At 51.0% G+C, this 22,122-nt stretch overlaps 1 protein-coding gene across 1 annotated transcript in view; it reads right to left on the reverse strand.

Annotated features, from left to right (window-relative positions):
* SHCBP1 (SHC binding and spindle associated 1) overlaps positions 1-17,659 on the reverse strand; it is a 30,758-nt gene extending 13,099 nt beyond the window's left edge. Inside the window, exons 1-11 of the mRNA XM_078881876.1 lie at positions 17,606-17,659; positions 15,860-16,033; positions 10,535-10,650; positions 8,404-8,681; positions 5,612-5,704; positions 4,913-5,152; positions 4,130-4,319; positions 3,268-3,388; positions 2,529-2,660; positions 1,615-1,733; positions 852-938 (exon numbers count right to left, since the gene is read on the reverse strand). Of these exons, the coding sequence (XP_078738002.1) occupies positions 852-938; positions 1,615-1,733; positions 2,529-2,660; positions 3,268-3,388; positions 4,130-4,319; positions 4,913-5,152; positions 5,612-5,704; positions 8,404-8,681; positions 10,535-10,650; positions 15,860-16,033; positions 17,606-17,639 (1,584 nt within the window). The 5' untranslated portion in view covers positions 17,640-17,659. The remainder of the gene's footprint in view (positions 1-851; positions 939-1,614; positions 1,734-2,528; positions 2,661-3,267; positions 3,389-4,129; positions 4,320-4,912; positions 5,153-5,611; positions 5,705-8,403; positions 8,682-10,534; positions 10,651-15,859; positions 16,034-17,605) is intronic.
* Positions 17,660-22,122: the final 4,463 nt, after the last annotated feature.

The following is a 22,122-nucleotide window of genomic DNA, read 5'->3' on the forward strand; positions in this document are numbered from 1 at the left end:
TCGTTTTTTAACCCACTTCCCGTGATCCAATCGAGCTGACATTTTGCACACAGACTCGTTGTGCGTGACAATTTATTTTCGTGAAAATTTTTTTTCCAAAAGTTTACACTTTTTAGGAAAAAATAAATTATATTTAATTACCAATTGCTTAATGGTGGCATGCAATCATCTGACCCATAGGTGGCAGCCATCTCAAGCCAGAGGACGAGAGGACTCTAGCCGCCACGCATATAAAGGATTTATAGTGAAAAACTTTGTTTTTACGGGTTAATCATTTTTAAAAACCCAATAGCTAAGACTAAAGGCAAACAGCCCCACCTGGTGGAAGAGGTAGGCTTTACTCTTTGGTTCTTTCGGTAAAGTCACGTCGGAGAAAATAAAAATAACTAGATTTTAGTTCATATGGTTTTTTTTCACCTCCGTGACTTTACCGAAAGAACCAAAGAGTATGGATCCTTGCAGTCACGAAAACTTCAAATCCAGAATTAGGTAGGCTTTGTCTCGAAATTAATACCTTGAGATTTGGCTAATGCTTAAACCGGTAACGCAAACACACGAGCCCCATACGCTACCATTAACACTCGCACACACACCAGCACTTAGCATTAACAGGAACACTAACAAATCTTGATTGAAAGCTTTCGTGACTGCAGGGATTCATCTTCTTGGTTCTTTCGGTAAAGTCACGTAGAAGGGAAGTAATAAAATCATAAAAATAAAATAATGAAAAATTAAATATTTTTTTTATTATGTTTTATTTTTATCATTTTATTACTTCCCTTCTACGTGACTTTACCGAAAGAACCAAGAAGACTAGGCTCACACACAATCGCCCTGATCCGGAGTCTCACCATGATGAGAACGCCCTCACGGCAGTGGTGAATCCCATTGCCAAGCAGGGTACAGGTGCTGCCTGGGTACACCTCCACTCCCGCTCCCTGCACACACACACGCATACGCGCAAAGATAAAGATCACCCGTGTAGTCTCAACGTACTGTTGGGGCAAGCGCTGTTAGCGGGTAGCACCTATGAAGGCCGAAAATCAGTAGGACAAGGTCTCTTTCGCGAATCCATCTCATCACATAAATTTTTTGTTTACCCTGGGAGTCCAGGTTACCATGGGAGTTCAATTTACCATGGGAATTCAGTTTACCCTGGCAGGCCAGTTTACCGTGGAAGTCCAGTTTACCATGGCAGTCCAGTTTATCGTGGGAATCCAGTTAACCATGGAAGTCCAGTTTACCGTGGGAGACCAGTTTACCGTGGGAGACCAGTTTACCATGGGAGTCCAGTTCACCATGGGAGTCCAGTTTACCGTGGGATTTCAGTTTACCATGGGAGTCCAGTTTACCATGGCAGTCCAGTTTACCGTGGGAGACCAGTTTACCATGGCAGTCCAGTTTACCATAGCAGTCCAGTTTACCATAGCAGTCCAGTTTACCCTGGGAGTCCAGTTTACCCTGGGAGTCCAATTCACCATGTCCATGGGAGCTTCGTAAGCCCATCGGATTTCTCCAGGATAAATAATTCCGATTCTGATCGGCAGCATTGGCCGGCCCCAACGACCCCTTGACCTTGAACTGGAACAAGAAGGTTGTGGCATGAACGCTCACCTTTGCCCCGTAGAGGTCACAGTTCTTTAAGGTCAGGTGGGCTTTGGGCCTCACCGTGACCCCGGAGGTCTCGCACTGCAGCACGCATTCGTGCAGCTCCGTCTCTCCACGGAGCACACCTAGGGGCGGGACGGTCACATGGGGGCACGCGCATTTCACCGCCGTTGCTGCTAATGACAGCGACTGCCCGTGGTGATAACTATGCTACTGCTGCGAATCAATGAATGTTGAAATCCGTTCGCACCGTATGTAGCCAGCCGTGCTAATCGGAGCTGCTAAAACAGGTCCCTGCGGGGTGGGCTGGTAGGAACGAACAAATACGATACGAAGGGAGAGTTTGAGGCCTAGTTCTAGGCTTTAGGCCTAGCTGTAGGCTTTAGGCCGCTGTGAGTTAATTTTTTATTTAAATGTTTTAATTAAAAACCATCTCAGGGAATTATAAGGGAATGTTACACTTGTTTAGCCAGGAAAGCGTCACTGAGTCTAAAGGTTTTTGTAAGGTCCTGCCAAGTGTTTGCAGTAGGGGGCGATGTTGCTACTCGGACGGACGGACAATATAATCTATTGTAGGCTGGTTCACTTCGTTCCTACCAGTATAATGATTATTTAGCAGCTGCCCCTGCTATGCTACAACTGTTGCTGCTGATAACATTAGTTCTGCTACTGCTCTTGCTGTCGATATATCTACTGTTGCAACTGATGATGATTCTGCTGCAGCTGATGATGATGTTGCTGCTGCAGCTGATATTACTGCTACTGCTAATGCCGTTGATGCTGCTGGTGTTCCTGCTGATGACGATGCTGCTGCTGCTGATGACGATGATATGACTTGCCGCTGATGTTGCTGCTGCTGCCGATTCAGCTGCTGCTACGCTGATGATGCCGATGATGAATGGAGGGTGTCGCTCACTCACGCAGGATGCCCTCGGTGGCGTCGTGCTGGATGAACTTGATGTTGGAGATCGTCACGTGCCGCGCGCTGCACTCCACGAACACGTCGCCCCGCCCGCGCATCTCGATCACCACGTCGTCGGCAACGCCGAACCCTTAGACAGGAGAGACGCAGTGGCAAGGGGTCCCCCAACCGGCTTCCAGCCAGCGATGACCGACGCTCTACCTCCCATCCCATCACTACATTGAGGAAGCCCCGTGACCTCCCATTTCACCTCTACACTGAGGAAGCCCCGTGACCTCCCATCCCACCTCTACACTGAGGCTCCGGAGCCGCAGGTTGCCGACCCCCCGCGCTTCCACCGCCCCCGTAGCCGGCTCAGCGGCACTCTACAACTTCCGGCACGCCCACATGGGGGGCGGCCGTGCGGGGGGGGGGGGTGCCGGCTCAGGCCACCCACCAAAGGTCGCAAACGGGTTTTGATTCTTTACCCGTACCCGTACCCGGCCGCACCAGGGTCGCAAACGGGTACCCGTACCTGTACCCGGCTGGGTACGGATACCCGTTCCCTACCTGTACCCGTACCCTACCCGAAATGAGTGACAAACGGTTACTCACCAGTGACTCACGGCCTACCCGTACCCGGCCGCACCAGGGTCGCAAACGGCTACGCGTACCCGGCCGGGTACGGGTAGCCGGGTATCGGGTAGGTCGGGTAGGGTACGGGTATCGGGTACCCGGTTGCGACCTCTGCCACCCACCCTCGATGCTGACCGACTCCGCGATGCTGCAGAAGCCCTCCTCGGAGTAGACTCCGGGGCACAGGACGATGCGGTCTCCCTCGTAGCACGCGTCCAGCGCTCCCTGCAGGCTGCTGTGGAACTGCAAGAGTGCCCGGGGGGGGGGGGGGGGGTGGCAGCAGTGGGGTGGGGCAGGGGAAGAGAGAATTCGAGTAGAACACCTCTTAAAGACCACCCCTTTAAACGACTAATCGCTTAACGACAGGCCTCCATGGATCCCAATGTGTATAGTGTAGTGTAGAGTAGAACCCCTCTTAAAGACCACCCCTTTAAACGACTAATCGCTAAACGACGGAACGAATTAAGCCTTTAACGTGCATTTCCTATATTCGCTTCATGACCGGTTTCGTGGAACCAATTACTGTCGTTAAGAGCGGTTCTCCTGCACAGTCGATCATCGATTATCCGGCAACTTCGGAAGGGGAGCACTGGATTTTCCAAAAAGCCGGATAATCACTCGCCGTCATTATTTTAAACAGCTTATTTTTGCACATACTCGCATGACGTTACATTTTTAGGTGTTGTGTGTATGTTTTGGTGTGGGGGGGGGGGGGGGGGGGGTTTGGCGTTTAAAATTTGTTTACCGTGTGAAATTGGCATAAATAAACGTACAGATAGACGTAAAAAGTTACTGTAGTGCTTGTGCCGTGCTTACCACTCCAAGCTCGGAGACTCAGCGTAGGCCGATGTACGTAGCACTACTACGCTCTAATTTCCACGGTCAAAATACACACTGCGGCATTAACTAGGGAGGCCTGCCGGATCTGAACCGCGGGGGGCCACGTCACCACCGCCCCCCCCCCGCCCCCAGTCCAACCCTCACGTGTATCATCTGCTCGTCGACTCCGCCGGTGCCGGCGCCGAGCGATTCGGCGAGCGAGCGTGTGAGCGCGCCGAGCGTGGCGAGCGACGCGGTGACCGCCACCACGTGCACCGTCACGGCGCCGTCGGGCCGGGGTCCGCGCGCCACTCGTGCCTCTCCCCCCGCGCTCGCCTGATATCCCAGCACGAAGCTGAGCAGGGGGCGGGCGGCGACAGCAGCAGCAGGACAAGATACAAAAAAAATGTCGATTTAAAGCTTCTTTCGTGACTGCAGGGATTCATCTTCTTGGTTCTTTCGGTAAAGTCACGTAGAATGGAAATAATAAATTAATAAAAATAAAACTGACTTATTTTATTACGTTTCCTTTTTATTATTTCCATTCTACGTGACTTTACCGAAAGAACCAAGAAGATAAAAAAAATTGTTTAGTTTTACAGTAAAACCTTGGATTGCGAGCATAATTCGTTCCGGAAACGTGTTTGTAATCCAAAGCGCTCGTATATCAGTTGTGATCACGTGACGCTAGGCAGACAAAGCACATCACAGATGTCACCGCTCACTTGCCGTGCAAAATATATCCATTATTGCGCCCTCCCCCCAAATTACTAAAGTCTATTTTTATACTTTTTGCATTGTGTAGTCTGGAAGCTACCCACATGCCAAATTTCCAGTTTGTTGCATGTCGGGAAGTATGCTAAACATTTTGAACAGACTACACACACACATTTCCCTTCTATATTTTTAGATATCCCAATAGCAGTCAGAAGTTGCAGCTCTTCTCACCGAAGCACGGGATTCTCCATGATCTGGAGCTTGCGCTTGGCGGTCTCCAGATTCTCGTAGAGCTCCACGCCGCGGGCCACCTTGGCTCCGTCTTGCTCCATCTCCTCGGCGTCGGTCCCCTCCGTGATGGAGCCGCGCAGGAGGCAGAACTCGGCGTAGGTGGCGTCGAAGTGCGAGCGCAGGCGGGAGTACTCGCTCACCAGCCCCGCCGGGAGGCGCCCCTCCAGCACGTCATAGTACCTGCAGCCACCACGTCATCATCATCATCATGTCATAGTACCTGCAGCCACAACGTCATCATCATCATCATCAGCACGTCATAGTACCTGCAGCCACCACGTCATCATCATCATCAGTATGTCATAGTACCTGCAGCCACAACGTCATCATCATCATCATCAGCACGTCGTGATATCTGCAGCCACCACGTCGTTGTCATCGTCATCATCAGCACATCATAGTACCTACAGCCACATCATCATCATCATCAGCACGCCATAGAACCTACAGCCATGTCATCGTCATCATCATCATCATCAGCACGTCGTAATATCTGCAGCCACCACGTCGTCATCATCATCATCAGCACGCCATAGTACCTACAGCCACATCATCATCATCAGCACGTCTAAGTACCCACAGCCACGTCATCACCATCAGCACGTCACGTGAGTTAAACGCAAAAATATTCGTCCTTACAGTTTGAGTCTTGGATCGACGCATCTCACAAAGTAATCGTAATCGTCGTCATCTTCCTCGTCCCACGCCCTCCAGATGTGCCCCAGGAAGAAACTAAAAGACAAAACGCACGCGCCGGTCAATCACCAACGCGTGCCAATTACAGTGATCACAACAAGCGATCAAACGGAACGCGAGACGTGTCACGTGTCACGTGATTACGCGCCGAAAGGCAAAGTGTCTCCCGGTTCATCTTCTTGGTTCTTTCGGTAAAGCCACGTAGAAGGGAAATAATAAAATAATAAAGATAAAACATCCTAAAATAATATAATAATATAACTATATAATGAAATAATAGATTATAAAAATAAAACTTAATAACATAATATTATAATATACTAATATAATGAAATAATATTTAATGTATTTTTATTATTCTATTATTTCCATTCTACGCGAGTATTGGGAAGGTAAATTTCGATTTAAAGCTTTCGTGACTGCAGGGATTCATCTTCTTGGTTCTTTCGGTAAAGTCACGTAGAAGGGAAATAATAAAAATAAAACATTATAAAATAATTCTCACGACGTTTCGGCCACAACGCAAGCAGCCGTCCTCAGCAATGGGGAGAGGCTCATCTGTTGGGAGCTCTGAGCGGTGAAAACAAACTTAGAAATAAAGTCTCGACTATCAGCGAGGCATTCCCTACGCAAATAAGCGGTGTAATAAAAATAGTGATTCGGAACAAAGACAAAGATCCGCCGTGTAGCCTTAACAGACTGTCGGGGCAAGTGCTGTTAGCGAGCAGCACCTGTGAAGGCCGGCACGGCACACGAGGGGGTGGGTGGCCAACGCCACGCCCAGCCGCCTTTATCTGCCCTGTGGTGATGTTTACACACTGCACCAGGTACTTCTTTGAGGCCGAGTCTACCTAGGGGAGGCCTAGGACCGGTCCAGATAATCGTCACTGTTGTTGGCCATGAGCGGGAATCGAACTCGGGTCGCCGGGTTTGTAGCGCAGCGCGCTGACCGCTGCACCACCGCTCCCCACATAATCATGAACAGAGACACACACACACCGTCATGTGACTCTCTGGACTCGGACGGCAACTCCCAATCAGATCGCAGACGGAGGTCACGTGACTGCCGGGCGTCACGCTCCCTTCATTGAAAAATGGTGGCTCAAGTAAGTGAGCGAGTGTGATGTCGATGGCACGGGCATGAAGCTTATTTCGTAGCTCATACCGAATCAGAATCTTTATTTAGACTTGAGGATGAATCCGATGAGCTATAAAGCTCTTTATCAAAGGTGTCAGGTATGGGCGGGTCAGCAAGTTACAACTGCAAACAATACAAAAACACCGAGTGACTGACCGATGGGCAAATATAATTACGGGGTTAATGCAACAGTCCCACACTGCCCACCAGGGATTATTTGTCTGTCTGTCGTGCATAGCCCCGCCCTCGATTTGTATTTCATGGAGCGCTTCGGACGGGCCCAGCACCACGTGACGCGCCGCCCCACGCAGCTTGCGCCGCGTGACACGGATCGCACGAATGCGCCATCCAACCAAGTTCCTACCTGCCCACACCGAAGGAACGTGTTTCAGAATCAGACGTTTCAATTTCGATTTAAAGCTTTCGTGACTGCAGGGATTCATCTTCTTGGTTCTTTCGGTAAAGTCACGTAGAATGGAAATAATAAAATAATAAAAATAAAACAATAAAATAAGTGAAAATTATTTTTCTTCTTGGTGCTTTCGGTAAAGTCACGTAGAAGCGAAGTAATAAAATAATAAAAATAAAACATAATAAAATAATTCCTCAGGTGAAGGACGGCTGCTTGCGTTGTGGCCGAAACGTCGTGAGAATTATTTTATTGTTTTATTTTTTTTATTTCATTATTTCCATTCTACGTGACTTTACCGAAAGAACCAAGAAGATGAATCAGACGTTTATTTCCCGAGTAAAAAGCCCATTGGGCCGCAAAGAAGAAGAATAATAATTGCACGTTTTATTTTGGGGGACGTGAGGCCAGGTTACGGCCGAATGTTGCCCCTCGTTTGAATGGTGGGGAACCCTCCGGCTTCCCCGGCTGTTTCCACACGACGATGGCAAGGCCGCCACTTCGTTGAGCCACCATTTGTGGCCAGGTCGCTTCTGAAAAATAAGCCAACGGCTCAGTGGTAGGATAATAAAAAACACTTTTGTTTTATTTGTATATATATTTTGTAAGTACAGTAGAACCTGGGAGATCGGACGCACCAGAACTCGAACAAATCGGTGTTCGAACGATATTTGCGAACATTTTTTTCCCCGGACACCGAACGAAAATTCGGAGGTCGAACGGCAGAGGTCGCAACCGGGTACCCGATACCCGTACCCTACCCGATACCCGGCTACCCGTACCCGGCCGGGTACGGGTACCCGTTTGCGACCCTGGTGCGGCCGGGTACGGGTAGGCCATGAGTCACTGGTGAGTCACCGTTTGTCACTCATTTCGGGTAGGGTACGGGTATGGAACGGGTACCCGTACCCGGCCGGGTACGGGTACGGGTACCCATTTGCGACCCTGGTGCGGCCGGGTACGGGTAAGGAATCAAAACCCGTTTGCAACCTCTGCCACACGCCCTCCCGCATGGCATTGTGGGAGCCTCGGTATCGATAAAGTTAGTCGATTTCTTCTTCCGGTTCCGTTTCGAAGACGTACGCGTACGCACACGTCATCGGAGCGGAATCGGAAGAAAAACCGCCGAGGTACGCGTACGTCATCGCAACGGGAAAGGGTTCGAGGCCCATTACGTGGGGCGCTCACCGGACGTGCTCGATGGCGAGCGCCGTGCGGTCCAGCCGGCCCGAATCGTCGTACACCACCCAGAGCTCGCGCAGGTCCACGCGCCCGCCAGACCGCTCCAGGATCTGCTCTGCCTCGCCGCGACACGGCGGGGGAGCGGGGGCCGACGCGGCGGCCGTGGCCTCCGGGGAACCGCACGCCGACGACGCCGCCGCCGCCGCCGCGGCAGAGTACTCGAACAGCAACGGCTCGGCCAGAGTCACCAGCGCCTTGAGATCGTCAAAGTAGACTGCCTGTACCTGTGAGAGAGGGCGTGGGAGGGGGATGCGTCTCTGCGATTCACCAAACTCCCAGGCCAATAGAACGCCTAAGCTCCAGCGGGGTCAAAACAAACGCAACCTCCGATGAGCGCGGTTGGCTACGTACGGCGCGAAAGAAGTTCAACGTGCACACGTACAACCTGTCAGGAGCTGTCCGTGGTATTAGGCGAGGACGTATGGCTTCCACAGCTAAGATAAAAAGCTTGAATTACCTCCCCCATCACATCAAGGATGCGTTATTAAATTGCTATCGTGTGCCACCAAGCTATTTTTCAAGGTCTCCAGCTTTATACCTATTTTAAACTACGTCCACGATAAACAACTTTTCTCTTTTACCAGGCAAGGCCCCACTGAGCTATAGGTCTCTTTTTCAGAAGCGACCTGGCAACAAATGATAGCCTCAACGAAGTGGCTTATCATCATCACCACGTGGGAATGTATAGCAGCCAAATACTCTAAACGCACGATTCTAATTGTGGAGGGAAAAACTGGAGGACCCCGAGAAAAGTCCAAACGACAGAGGTCGCAAGCGGGTTTTGATTCCTTACCCGTACCCGGCCGCACCAGGGTCGCAAACGGGTACCCGTACCCTACCCGATACCCGGCTACCCGTACCCGGCCGGGTATCAGGTAGGGTACGGGTACCCGATTGCGACCTCTGGAATGAAGCCATGTTGCAGGCGCGGGTGGGTTGATTCTAGGAACTTGAATTGTGAGAAGAGACAAGACGTTGGGAAATGAGTGACAAACGGTGACTCACCAGTGACTCACGGCCTACCCGTACCCGTACCCGGCCCCACCAGGGTCGCAAACGGGTACCCGTACCCGTACCCGGCTGGGTACGGGTAGCCGGGTATCGGGTACCCGGTTGTGACCTCTGCCAAGCGACCAAGGGGAGAACACGCAAACTCCAAAAGTACAGGTGTCAGGGTCGGGATCGAACACACGACCTCTTATATACCAGGCGAGGTAGTTAACGATAGGCCTACCCCATCCCTAATCAACATGTCAATTTACAGTCTCTAGAATCTACAGACTGTAAATGGAGTTCTCTAGTTGAATGCATTTCCGGTGACGATTGATCTAGACTCGAGATCAACCGTTGTTCAGCATACATCAAGGATTGCTTTCGTTGGCTAGAGAACTCCATTTGCAGTCTCGAGACCAGTGGGCTCTTAATCTTCGCTGCAGCCTTTGCACCCCTCTGCTTCTCAAGCGTTAAATAAAATCACAATATTAATAAACACACAGAGGGTTTGATGGAGCGATGCAAGTTGTACGTACGTGCCCGTGTTTAATTTGTGTTTCGATGATTTACGTTCTAACGAAGCCTGGCCGTGTCTCGCGACCCCCAGGAAGGGCATCTCGTACCCCCAGGGGGTGCACCCCAGGTTAAGAAGAACCACTGCTCTAGACCAGAGGTCGCAACCGGGTACCCGATACCCGTACCCTACCCGATACCCGGCTACCCATACCCGGCCGGGTACGGGTAGCCGTTTGCGACCCTGGTGCGGCCGGGTACGGACGGGTAAGGAATCAAAACCCGTTTGCGAGCTCTGCTCTAGACCAATCATTGTTCAGCATACATCAAGGCTTGATTTGATTGGTAAGAGAACTCCATTCCCTTGCCCACCCAAGCCGTCACAGTTTCTCACGGTGAATGCATTTCCGGTGACGATCGCCGGCAATGATTGCCCCGAAATGTCAAGAGCGGCCCATGGCCTCTTGGCCGTTCCAGACACGTCCTTGTTGAGCAACCGCTCGCTCCGATGCGGACAAAGCGGTTGCGGGCAATTAAGTTGCTTCGTTCGGCCCCCCCCCCCCCTCCTCACCTCCACGAGGACGTCGAAAGCTCCGGTCCTCCACACGGCGCTCCACCCGCACGACTCCACCGTCTCCTCCAGGTACTCGCCCATGAAGCCCCGCACCTCGGACGGGCGGCAGTCGCCTGCCGCAAACACGTCGTCCGTCAGGCCGAAACGATTAATAAGCCGAACCGTCTTTTCTTTTTATTTTATCAGGCAAGGCCCACTGAGCCAAACAGCTCTTATTCAGAAGTGACTTGCTGCTGCTGCTATGCGTGATCCCAACTGAGGAATCTGCAGGTAGTTTTTCAGCAGTGGGAGGTTTGGTTTAACACGTAGGCTTTATTCATAATCAACGTTCTTGGGTTTAGATCGCGTTATTTATAAATGTGTCGTAACCCTCCACCACCCGACACGGCCAATCAGTAAAAAAGTGTCACGTTGACAAAAAACAAATAGTTCACTACTTTAGCCCACCGGTGTGTTGAAGCGTGAAACCACAAGATTTACAATTTTTGAGTAGTACGACGTTTCGCTGGTAATTGCATCCAGCATCATCGGGCAATTCGCCAGAATGGTGAGGCTCTGCTCTAGCTCCCGGTCTTATATAGAGCAGCAGCAGGGTGATGTCATCATTAAAAAATTGTGTAAATGTTGTGGTTTCACGCTTCAACACACCGGTGGGCTAAAGCAGTGACCTATTTGTCTTTTGTCAACGTGACACTTTTTTACTGATTGGCCGTGTCGCGTGATGGAGGGTTACGACACATTTATAAATAACGCGATCTAAACCCAAAAACGTTGATTATGAGTGGGAGGTTTGGCCAATACCAGTTGCAGTGTGTGTGTGTGTTTTCATCTACGAGTAGAAACAGGAGGATTTACAACTCCATTGCAAGAGTGCGAGCGGAGAAATTAACGGAAATATATTTCCAACTTGAACTTCTTTTGCACCATACGCAGCCAACTGTGCTCATCGGAGGTGCAGTCTTAATAGTCTATGTGCAAGACGTATCCATGTTGGAACTTCTTTCACCCCGTACATAGCCAACCGTACCAATCGGAGGTGATGCACGAGCTTAGTGAACAAACAGCGCGAATGAGATTCACGTTGACACTTGTCCTAGAACCATGCGATGACGCTACCGTGCTGTAAAGTTTATTACACCACTCGCTGTTTTGTCCAGTGGAGTTGTAAATCTCTTGCTGTGCAGTTGGTGCCTCTCACAACCTGTAAGAGGGAAACTCCACATTATATATGTGTACATACACACACATATATGTGGACATACGGCCTTAATGGAAGACGCTTTACAACGGTTATACAATTGTACGGGAGATGACAATGTTTAAAATAAAGAGTGGGGTTATGAAAAGTGGTGGTGTAGTTATGGTGACAGGAGGTAGAGGTGGGAGTGGTTAAGGAGTGGTAAGGGTCGTGATAGGGGTTGGGGTGGTGATAAGGGTTGGGGTGGTGATAGGGGTTGGGGTGGTGATAGGGGTTGGGGTAGTGATAGGGGTTGGGGTGGTGATAGGGGTTGGGGTGGTGATAGGGGTTAGTTGGTGATAGGGGTTGGGGTGGTGATAGGGGTTGGGGTAGATAAGCCCCTCCCCCCTTCTTAACTTGTATTTAAGAGCTTGTCTCTTGGAATTTTGCCTCACTTGATGCAGTAAATTTAGCTGTGACGGTCCCACCTGATGACGGAGACTTGTGTTGCCTCCGAAACGTCGTGATTTATTATTTTATTTCTATTATTATTTCTATTTTTATTATTATTCTTTTTCCCTACGTTACTTTACCGAAAAAACCTAAGAGTAGTGATAGGGGTTGGGGTAGTGATAGGGGTTGGGGTAGTGATAGGGGTTGGGGTAGTGATAGGGGTTGGGGTAGTGATAGGGGTTGGGGTAGTGATAGGGGTTGGGGTAGGGGTCTGGGGTAGTGATAGGGGTTTGGGGTAGTGATAGGGGTTGGGGTAGTGATAGGGGTTGGGGTAGTGATAGGGGTTGGGGTAGTGATAGGGGCTGGGGTAGTGATAGGGGTTGGGGTAGTGATAGGGGTTGGGGTAGTGATAGGGGTTGGGGTAGTGATAGGGGTTGGGGTAGTGATAGGGGCTGGGGTAGTGATAGGGGTTGGGGTAGTGATAGGGGCTGGGGTAGTGATAGGGGTTGGGATAGTGATAGGGGTTGGGGTAGTGATAGGGGTTGGGGTAGTGATAGGGGTTGGGGTAGTGATAGGGGTTGGGGTAGTGATAGGGGCTGGGGTAGTGATAGGGGTTGGGGTAGTGATAGGGGTTGGAGTAGTGATAGGGGTTGGGGTAGTGATAGGGGTTGGGGTAGTGATAGGGGTTGGGGTAGTGATAGGGGCTGGGGTAGTGATAGGGGTTGGGGTAGTGATAGGGGTTGGGGTAGTGATAGGGGTTGGGGTAGTGATAGGGGTTGGGGTAGGGGTCTGGGGTAGTGATAGGGGTTGAGGTAGTGATAGGGGTTTGGGGTAGTGATAGGGGTTGGGGTAGTGATAGGGGTTGGGGTAGTGATAGGGGCTGGGGTAGTGATAGGGGTTGGGGTAGTGATAGGGGTTGGAGTAGTGATAGGGGTTGGGGTAGTGATAGGGGTTGGGGTAGTGATAGGGGTTGGAGTAGTGATAGGGGTTGGGGTAGTGATAGGGGTTGGGGTAGTGATAGGGGTTGGGGTAGTGATAGGGGTTGGGGTAGTGATAGGGGTTGGAGTAGTGATAGGGGTTGGGGTAGTGATAGGGGTTGGGGTAGTGATAGGGGTTGGGGTAGTGATAGGGGTTGGGGTAGTGATAGGGGTTGGGGTAGTGATAGGGGTTGGGGTAGGGGTCTGGGGTAGTGATAGGGGTTTGGGGTAGTGATAGGGGTTGGGGTAGTGATAGGGGTTGGGGTAGTGATAGGGGTTGGGGTAGTGATAGGGGCTGGGGTAGTGATAGGGGTTGGGGTAGTGATAGGGGTTGGGGTAGTGATAGGGGTTGGGGTAGTGATAGGGGCTGGGGTAGTGATAGGGGTTGGGGTAGTGATAGGGGCTGGGGTAGTGATAGGGGTTGGGATAGTGATAGGGGTTGGGGTAGTGATAGGGGTTGGGGTAGTGATAGGGGTTGGGGTAGTGATAGGGGTTGGGGTAGTGATAGGGGCTGGGGTAGTGATAGGGGTTGGGGTAGTGATAGGGGTTGGAGTAGTGATAGGGGTTGGGGTAGTGATAGGGGTTGGGGTAGTGATAGGGGTTGGGGTAGTGATAGGGGCTGGGGTAGTGATAGGGGTTGGGGTAGTGATAGGGGTTGGGGTAGTGATAGGGGTTGGGGTAGTGATAGGGGTTGGGGTAGGGGTCTGGGGTAGTGATAGGGGTTGAGGTAGTGATAGGGGTTTGGGGTAGTGATAGGGGTTGGGGTAGTGATAGGGGTTGGGGTAGTGATAGGGGCTGGGGTAGTGATAGGGGTTGGGGTAGTGATAGGGGTTGGAGTAGTGATAGGGGTTGGGGTAGTGATAGGGGTTGGGGTAGTGATAGGGGTTGGAGTAGTGATAGGGGTTGGGGTAGTGATAGGGGTTGGGGTAGTGATAGGGGTTGGGGTAGTGATAGGGGTTGGGGTAGTGATAGGGGTTGGAGTAGTGATAGGGGTTGGGGTAGTGATAGGGGTTGGGGTAGTGATAGGGGTTGGGGTAGTGATAGGGGTTGGGGTAGTGATAGGGGTTGGAGTAGTGATAGGGGCTGGGGTAGTGATAGGGGTTGGGGTAGTGATAGGGGTTGGGGTAGTGATAGGGGTTGGGGTAGTGATAGGGGTTGGGGTAGTGATAGGGGCTGGGGTAGTGATAGGGGTTGGGGTAGTGATAGGGGTTGGGGTAGTGATAGGGGTTGGGGTAGTGATAGGGGCTGGGGTAGTGATAGGGGTTGGGGTAGTGATAGGGGCTGGGGTAGTGATAGGGGTTGGGATAGTGATAGGGGTTGGGGTAGTGATAGGGGTTGGGGTAGTGATAGGGGCTGGGGTAGTGATAGGGGTTGGGATAGTGATAGGGGTTGGGGTAGTGATAGGGGTTGGGGTAGTGATAGGGGCTGGGGTAGTGATAGGGGTTGGGGTAGTGATAGGGGTTGGAGTAGTGATAGGGGTTGGGGTAGTGATAGGGGTTGGGGTAGTGATAGGGGTTGGGGTAGTGATAGGGGCTGGGGTAGTGATAGGGGTTGGGGTAGTGATAGGGGTTGGGGTAGTGATAGGGGTTGGGGTAGTGATAGGGGTTGGGGTAGGGGTCTGGGGTAGTGATAGGGGTTGAGGTAGTGATAGGGGTTTGGGGTAGTGATAGGGGTTGGGGTAGTGATAGGGGTTGGGGTAGTGATAGGGGCTGGGGTAGTGATAGGGGTTGGGGTAGTGATAGGGGTTGGAGTAGTGATAGGGGTTGGGGTAGTGATAGGGGTTGGGGTAGTGATAGGGGTTGGAGTAGTGATAGGGGTTGGGGTAGTGATAGGGGTTGGGGTAGTGATAGGGGTTGGGGTAGTGATAGGGGTTGGGGTAGTGATAGGGGTTGGAGTAGTGATAGGGGTTGGGGTAGTGATAGGGGTTGGGGTAGTGATAGGGGTTGGGGTAGTGATAGGGGTTGGGGTAGTGATAGGGGTTGGAGTAGTGATAGGGGCTGGGGTAGTGATAGGGGTTGGGGTAGTGATAGGGGTTGGGGTAGTGATAGGGGTTGGGGTAGTGATAGGGGTTGGGGTAGTGATAGGGGTTGGGGTAGGGGTCTGGGGTAGTGATAGGGGTTGAGGTAGTGATAGGGGTTTGGGGTAGTGATAGGGGTTGGGGTAGTGATAGGGGTTGGGGTAGTGATAGGGGTTGGGGTAGTGATAGGGGCTGGGGTAGTGATAGGGGTTGGGGTAGTGATAGGGGTTGGGGTAGTGATAGGGGCTGGGGTAGTGATAGGGGCTGGGGTAGTGATAGGGGTTGGGGTAGTGATAGGGGTTGGGGTAGTGATAGGGGTTGGGGTAGTGATAGGGGCTGGGGTAGTGATAGGGGTTGGGGTAGTGATAGGGGTTGGGGTAGTGATAGGGGTAGTGATAGGGGTTGGGGTAGTAATAGGGGTTGGGGTAGTGATAGGGGTTGGGGTAGTAATCGGGGTTGGGGTAGTGATAGCGGTTGGGTTGGTGATAGCTCCAAATTAAGTATTGGTGATAGGGGTTGGAGTAGTGATAGGAGTTGGGGTAGTGATAGGTGTCTGGGCGAGGCCTGATCCTAGCTGGGGGGGGGAGGGCGGGGAGCAGGGAGTAGTTTTCAAGGATGGGCAAGGGAGAAGAGATTGCTATTCAGGGTTCCCAGCTGTGTTTGAGAGTCACAGCAAGCACGCTAACGCCGCAAGTCACCTAGTATGTAGTCCTGGTACACCTTGAAGCGCTCATAGTACGAGAGGTGCGGGGAGTGGAACACGTCCGGGAACTCCACGCAGCCCGAGGAGGGCAGGCGCTCGAGTTGGCGGACCAGCTCCTCCTGGCTCGCGATGACATAGCTTCGCTTGTCCTTGACGTGTGCGGTGAAACCTGCAGGGAGACAGAGAGAGAGTGAGACGTGGATTCACCGAGACAAGCAGTGCACGTTTTTTTCTCTTCTAGATTTGAAGCTTTCGTGACTGCAAGTATTCATATTCTTAGGTTTTTTCGGTAAAGTCACGTAGGTAAAAAAATTTTAATTAATAAAAGTAAAATAAAAATCACGATGTTTCGGAGGCAACACAAGCTTCCGTCTTCAGGTGGAACCGTCACAGCACGATAGCTATAAACCTAATTTACTTGATATAGCAATCGTGCTGTGACGGTTCCACCTGAAGACGGAAGCTTGTGTTGCCTCCGAAACGTCGTGATTTTTATTTTATTTCACTTTTATTAATTTTAATTTTTTACCTACGTGACTTTACCGAAAAAACCTAAGAATACGCAGTGCACGCTTTGCGGGGACGGATGCACATGCCGCGGTCATACTGGACATTCGTGAACTGCTGAGCATCTGCGCAAAAGAGCTTCATGGCTCATAGGATTTCTGCAGTATAAATATAGATTTTGATTCTGGCACGCATCAGCGATATTCATTCACGCACATGAAGAGCACCACGCCCATCAACACTAACTTTACAACGACTACCATTATCACCACTACCCCCATCACCATCCCCATCAACACTACCCCCACCCCATCACCATCAACACCACCCCCATCACCACCCCCATCATGACCATCAACCACAATTACCACCCCTACCATCAACCACCATCACCACCCTTACCATCACCATTATCACAACCATCACCATCATCACAACCCCCACTACCCCCATAATCACCATCAGCACCCCACCATCAGCATCCCCACCATCAGCACCCCCACCACCAGCACCCCCACCATCAGCTACACCACCACCACCCCCACCACCACCCCACCGTCACCGTCATCACCACACCCCCACCACCACCCTCACCACCCTCACCACCCCATCACCACCCCATCACCACCATCACCACCACCATCACCACCACCATCACCACCACCACCATCACCACCACCATCACCACCACCACCACCACCCTCACCACCAGCACCATCACCACCCTCACCACTATCACCACCACTAACACCACCACCATCACCACCACCATCACCCTCACCACCCTCACCACCACCCTCACCACCACCCTCACCACCACCCTCACCACCACCCTCACCACCACCCTCACCACCACCCTCACCACCACCCTCACCCTCACCACCACCCCATCACCACCCTCACCACCACGACCACCACCATCAACCCTCACCCTCACCACCACCCTCACCATCACCACCACCCTCACCACCACCACCACCCTCACCACCACCACCCTCACCACCACCACCCTCACCACCACCACCCTCACCACCACCACCCTCACCACCACCCTCACCACCACCCTCACCACCACCCTCACCACCACCCTCACCACCACCACCCTCACCACCACCCTCACCACCACCCTCACCACCACCCTCACCACCACCCTCACCACCACCACCACCCTCACCACCACCCTCACCACCACCACCATCACCACCACCACCACCCTCACCACCACCATCCTCACCGTCCTCCTCCGCTCCCGAGCCGAGCGTCTCCATCTCTCCCGCGCGTTCGCTGTTTGAACGGACGACGTCACGAGCAGCTGTTGAGCCGTCGCGCGCTCCTATTGGTGCGATCGCCGGTCACGTGGCTCACAAAAAATGTTTGAATTATTTTTTTAATTCAAATCTCGCGCGCGCGCCGCCGGTTAACAAATCCCCTCTGCGTGTAAGCAGCGCCGGACAGAAGCCTGTGTTTTCAGACTTCCGGAGTAAATTTTGCCAAGCCGGTCAGTATCAGTTTTCAATTTCATTGATTTGGTGCAGCCCTGTGAGCCATTCGGCTCTTGAATTGGGTGCAAACAGAAAAATCCAGGAAAAAACAGCAAAGTCTTCCAGAAAAAGCACCGTATATCAATGCTGTGTGCAAAAAATCCCAGTGGGATGCAAGTCAAACACAATAACAACCATAAGACAATTGAGATTAAAGTTATCAGTCTAACTCTGTACTACAACAAACACATATCCCCGTCTTCTTGTACAGGGAAATTGAGTTTTTCAGGTCCGGAGGGCGTAACAGCTGTTTCAATGCGAGCGGGGAAAAAAATGTGTTTTTGTCGATTTGTTTGTGTTTCTCTCTTGTGATGGGACTTTGTGGGATGAACGTTGATATTTATAAGGGCACGGGGTGACCAATACGGTGTGAATTGGTCTGTAATGAGGTAGGCAACTGATAAGGGGTGGACAGGTATGAATTGCACAGTTTAACACGTAGGCTTTCGCGACCAATATCCATAATACAGTTTCTTTTTGGGTTAGATCACGTAAATATATAAATGTTTCGTTAACCCCTCCACCACCCGACACAGCCAATTAGTAATAGAGGGGTAGATGTGATGTTATCATACCTACCCCTCTATTTAAGGAACGAAACAGTAGGATTTCTCAACACATAATCTGGCTGTCACCTGATGAAGCTAGTTGTAATTACTGGTGAAACGTCGTACTCAGATTGTAAATGTTGTGGCTTTGCTCTCCAACACACAACCGATGTGCTGTTCTGTTTACTTGACGAACAAATTGGCTGTGTCGGGTGGTGGCGGGTTTCACGACACATTTACGCGATTTAACCCAACAAAAACTGTATTATGGATGAATTGCACACTTTACTTCGATGTCAAACTTTCGAGAATGGGTGGTTTAAAAAAAAAATACAAATCGGATTGACAAAGGGTCGCGCGCATGTACATTTTGGTGTTCTTATATATAAAAAAAAAATCAGGGTGCTAAAGTTAGTTGGGGTTTTTTTTTTTAGAATTGCATGCGATTAGAGCACAGCGCCACTTTTCGCTATTCTAGTAATGTCTTTAAAGTGTGCTTATCGATAAAGTGAATGTCTATATTTGAAGTTTTCGTGACTGCAAGGGTCCATACTCTTTGTTTTTTTCTGTAAAGTCACGTAGGTAAAAAAATTAAATAAATCTATTAAATTTAATTAAATCACGACGTATCGGAGGCAACACAAGCTTCCGTCTTTAGGTGGCACCGTCACAGCAAAATGACTGTATCAAGTGAAGAGAACTCTAAGAGACACGAGATTATATTCCTAGATTTGAAGAAAAAACCTAAGAACACGAGATTATATACTGGTTAAGGGGGGGAAGAGCCAGGATTGGCCGTGGGGAGGGCTAAGTTAACCCACCTTTTGGCATCCCACTGGGATTTTTGCGCACAGCGTTGATGTACGGTGCTTTTTCTGCAATATTTTGCTGTCTTTTCTTGGATTTTCTATTTGCACTCAGTCACGTAGTCACTTTAAGATGTTTTCTTGTTCATGTTTTAGTTTTTTGTTTGTTGCGGTTGCACCCGATTCGAGGGCCGAATGGCTCACAGGGCTATACCTAATAACTGAACTTGAACTTGAATATGCGTTGCTTTTTCTGGAAGACTTTGCTGTTTTTTCCTGGATTTGTCTGTTTGCGCGAAGTCATTTTAAGATGTTTTCTTGTTCATGTTTTTGTTTGTTGCGGTTGCACCCGATTCAAGAGCCGAATGGCTCACAGGGCTATACCAAATAAATGAAACTGAAAACTGAACTATTAACATTCCTTCCCTATATTAATGTTACCCCTATCCCCTCCCTTTGATGCTGCTAATCCTGCATAATGCACGGGCATAAACGCCAAACCTCCTACGCATTTAACAAGTAGTACTAATCGCATATCTGCATTTCCCATAAATATGCTAAATTCCTCTTGATATACAAATTCTTTTGTCAAGGCGCTCTTCTCCCCTCCATCCCGGCTTAAATAGTCGCTCCAAGCCTGGGGTGTGTCATTCAGACTCTGTCTTCTTGACAGACCTGTTCTCCACCTGAGGACGGCTGCTTGCGTTTTGGCCGAAACGTCGTGAGAATTATTTTATGTTTTATTTTTATTATTTTATTATTTCCATTCTACGTGACTTTACCGAAAGAACCAAGAAGATGAATCCCTGCAGTCACGAAAGCTTTAAATCGAAACTGAACGTATTCTTGGATCTTTCGATAAAGTCACGTAGAAGGGAAATAATAAACTAATAAAAATAAAACATAATAAAATTCTCACGACGCTTCGGCCACAACAGGACGGCTGATTGTGAGAATTTTATTAGATGAAATTTTTATTATTTTATTATTTCCCTTCTACGTCACTTTACCCCAAGATCCAAGAATATGAACTTTAACTTGTCATGCTGCAGGAGCTGGTTGAAAAAAGTTAAACACATGAAAAAAGTAAAAAAACGGAGGCAGTATTTAAGCTGACAAACTGGCTGCCTTGCAGTATACTGCAGTAAACTATAAGGCTGCTAAAGTTTAACTTGGTTTAACTTTCGATTTAAAGCTTTCGTGACTGCAGGGATTCATCTTCTTGGTTCTTTCGGTAAAGTCACGTAGAATGGAAATAATAAAATAATTAAAATAAAACATAATAAAATAGTATGCCTTATTATATTTATTTTTCTTATTTAAAATAATATATTTTATTATGTTACATTTTTATTATTTTATTATTTCCATTCTACGTGACTTTACCGAAAGAACCAAGAATTTGGTTTAACTTGGTTAAAATAGGGGCTAATCAAGCTGGGAATAGATAACGCAACTGAAAGAAATGGAAATGGCTGTACAATTATAGCAGCCTTATAGTTTACTGCAGTATACTGCAAGGCAACCAGTATATAATATCGTGTCTCTTAGAGTTCTCTTCACTTGATACAGTAATTTTGCTGTGACGGTGCCACCTGAAGACGGAAGCTTGTGTTGCCTCCGAAACGTCGTGATTTAATTTTTAAAAATGTTTTTATTTTTTTTACCTACGTGACTTTACCGAAAAAAACAAAGAGTAAAGTGGATGTCATTTAATTTGTTTAATAGTACAACGTTTGGCCTCGTTCGTAAGTAGAGGAGTCCCTGTAAACGTAATTTTCAACAACAATTAAACCACGCAGGCACTTGTGCGAGATGGACACCTAAAACACGCCGAATAATTTAACCCCGGGGTGGCGAGCGGTGGGGGGTGGGGGCGGTGGGTCTGGGGGGTGGCGGTGGGGGCGGTGGGGACTTGGATGGGGGGGGCAGTGGGGGGTAGCGGTTGGTGGATGGGAGGGGGGGGGTTGGTGAGTGGGGTGGGGGGGGGCGGTTGGTGAGTGGGTGGGGGGGCGGTTGGTGAGTGGGTGGGGGGGCCGGTGGGTGAGTGGGTGGGGGGGCCGTTGGGTGAGTGGTTGGGGGGGGGGCGGTTGATGAGTGGGGTGTGGGGGGGCGGTTGGTGAGTGGGTGGGAGGGGCGGTTGGTGAGTGGGTGGGGGGGGCGGTTGGTGAGTGGTTGGGGGGGGGGCGGTTGATGAGTGCGTGTGGGGGGGCGGTTGGTGGATGGGAGGGGGGGGCGGTGGGTGAGTGGGTGGGGGGGCCGGTGGATGAGTGGGTGGGGGGGGCGGTGGGTGAGTGGGTGGGAGGGGCGGTTGGTGGATGGGAGGGGGGGGGCGGTGGGTGAGTGGGTGGGGGGGGGCCGGTGGATGAGTGGGTGGGGGGGGCCGGTGGATGAGTGGGTGGGGGGGCCGGTGGGTGAGTGGGTGGGGGGGCCGGTGGGTGAGTGGGTGGGAGGGGCGGTTGGTGGATGGGAGGGGGGGGCGGTGGATGAGTGGGTGGGGGGGCGGTGGATGAGTGGGTGGGGGGGCCGGTGGGTGAGTGGGTGGGGGGGGCCGGTGGGGTGAGTGGGTGGGAGGGGCGGTTGGTGGATGGGAGGGGGGGGCGGTGGCTGAGTGGGTGGGGGGGGCCGGTGGATGAGTGGGTGGGGGGGGCGATGGGTGAGTGGGTGGGGGTGTGGGGGTTTGCGGTTGGGGGGGGGGGCGGCGATGGGTGGGGGGAGGGCGGCGATGGGTGGGGGGGGGGCGGTGGGTGGTGGATGGTGGGGGTGAATGGGGGGGGGGGCGGTGGGTGGGGGGTGGGGGTCGGTGGGTGGGGGGGGGTCGGTGGGTGGAGGGGGTCGGTGGGTGGGGGGGGGGTC

This window comes from Lampetra fluviatilis, chromosome 63 (assembly GCF_964198595.1).
Source record: "Lampetra fluviatilis chromosome 63, kcLamFluv1.1, whole genome shotgun sequence".
In the NCBI taxonomy this organism is placed as follows: Eukaryota; Metazoa; Chordata; class Hyperoartia; order Petromyzontiformes; family Petromyzontidae; genus Lampetra; species Lampetra fluviatilis.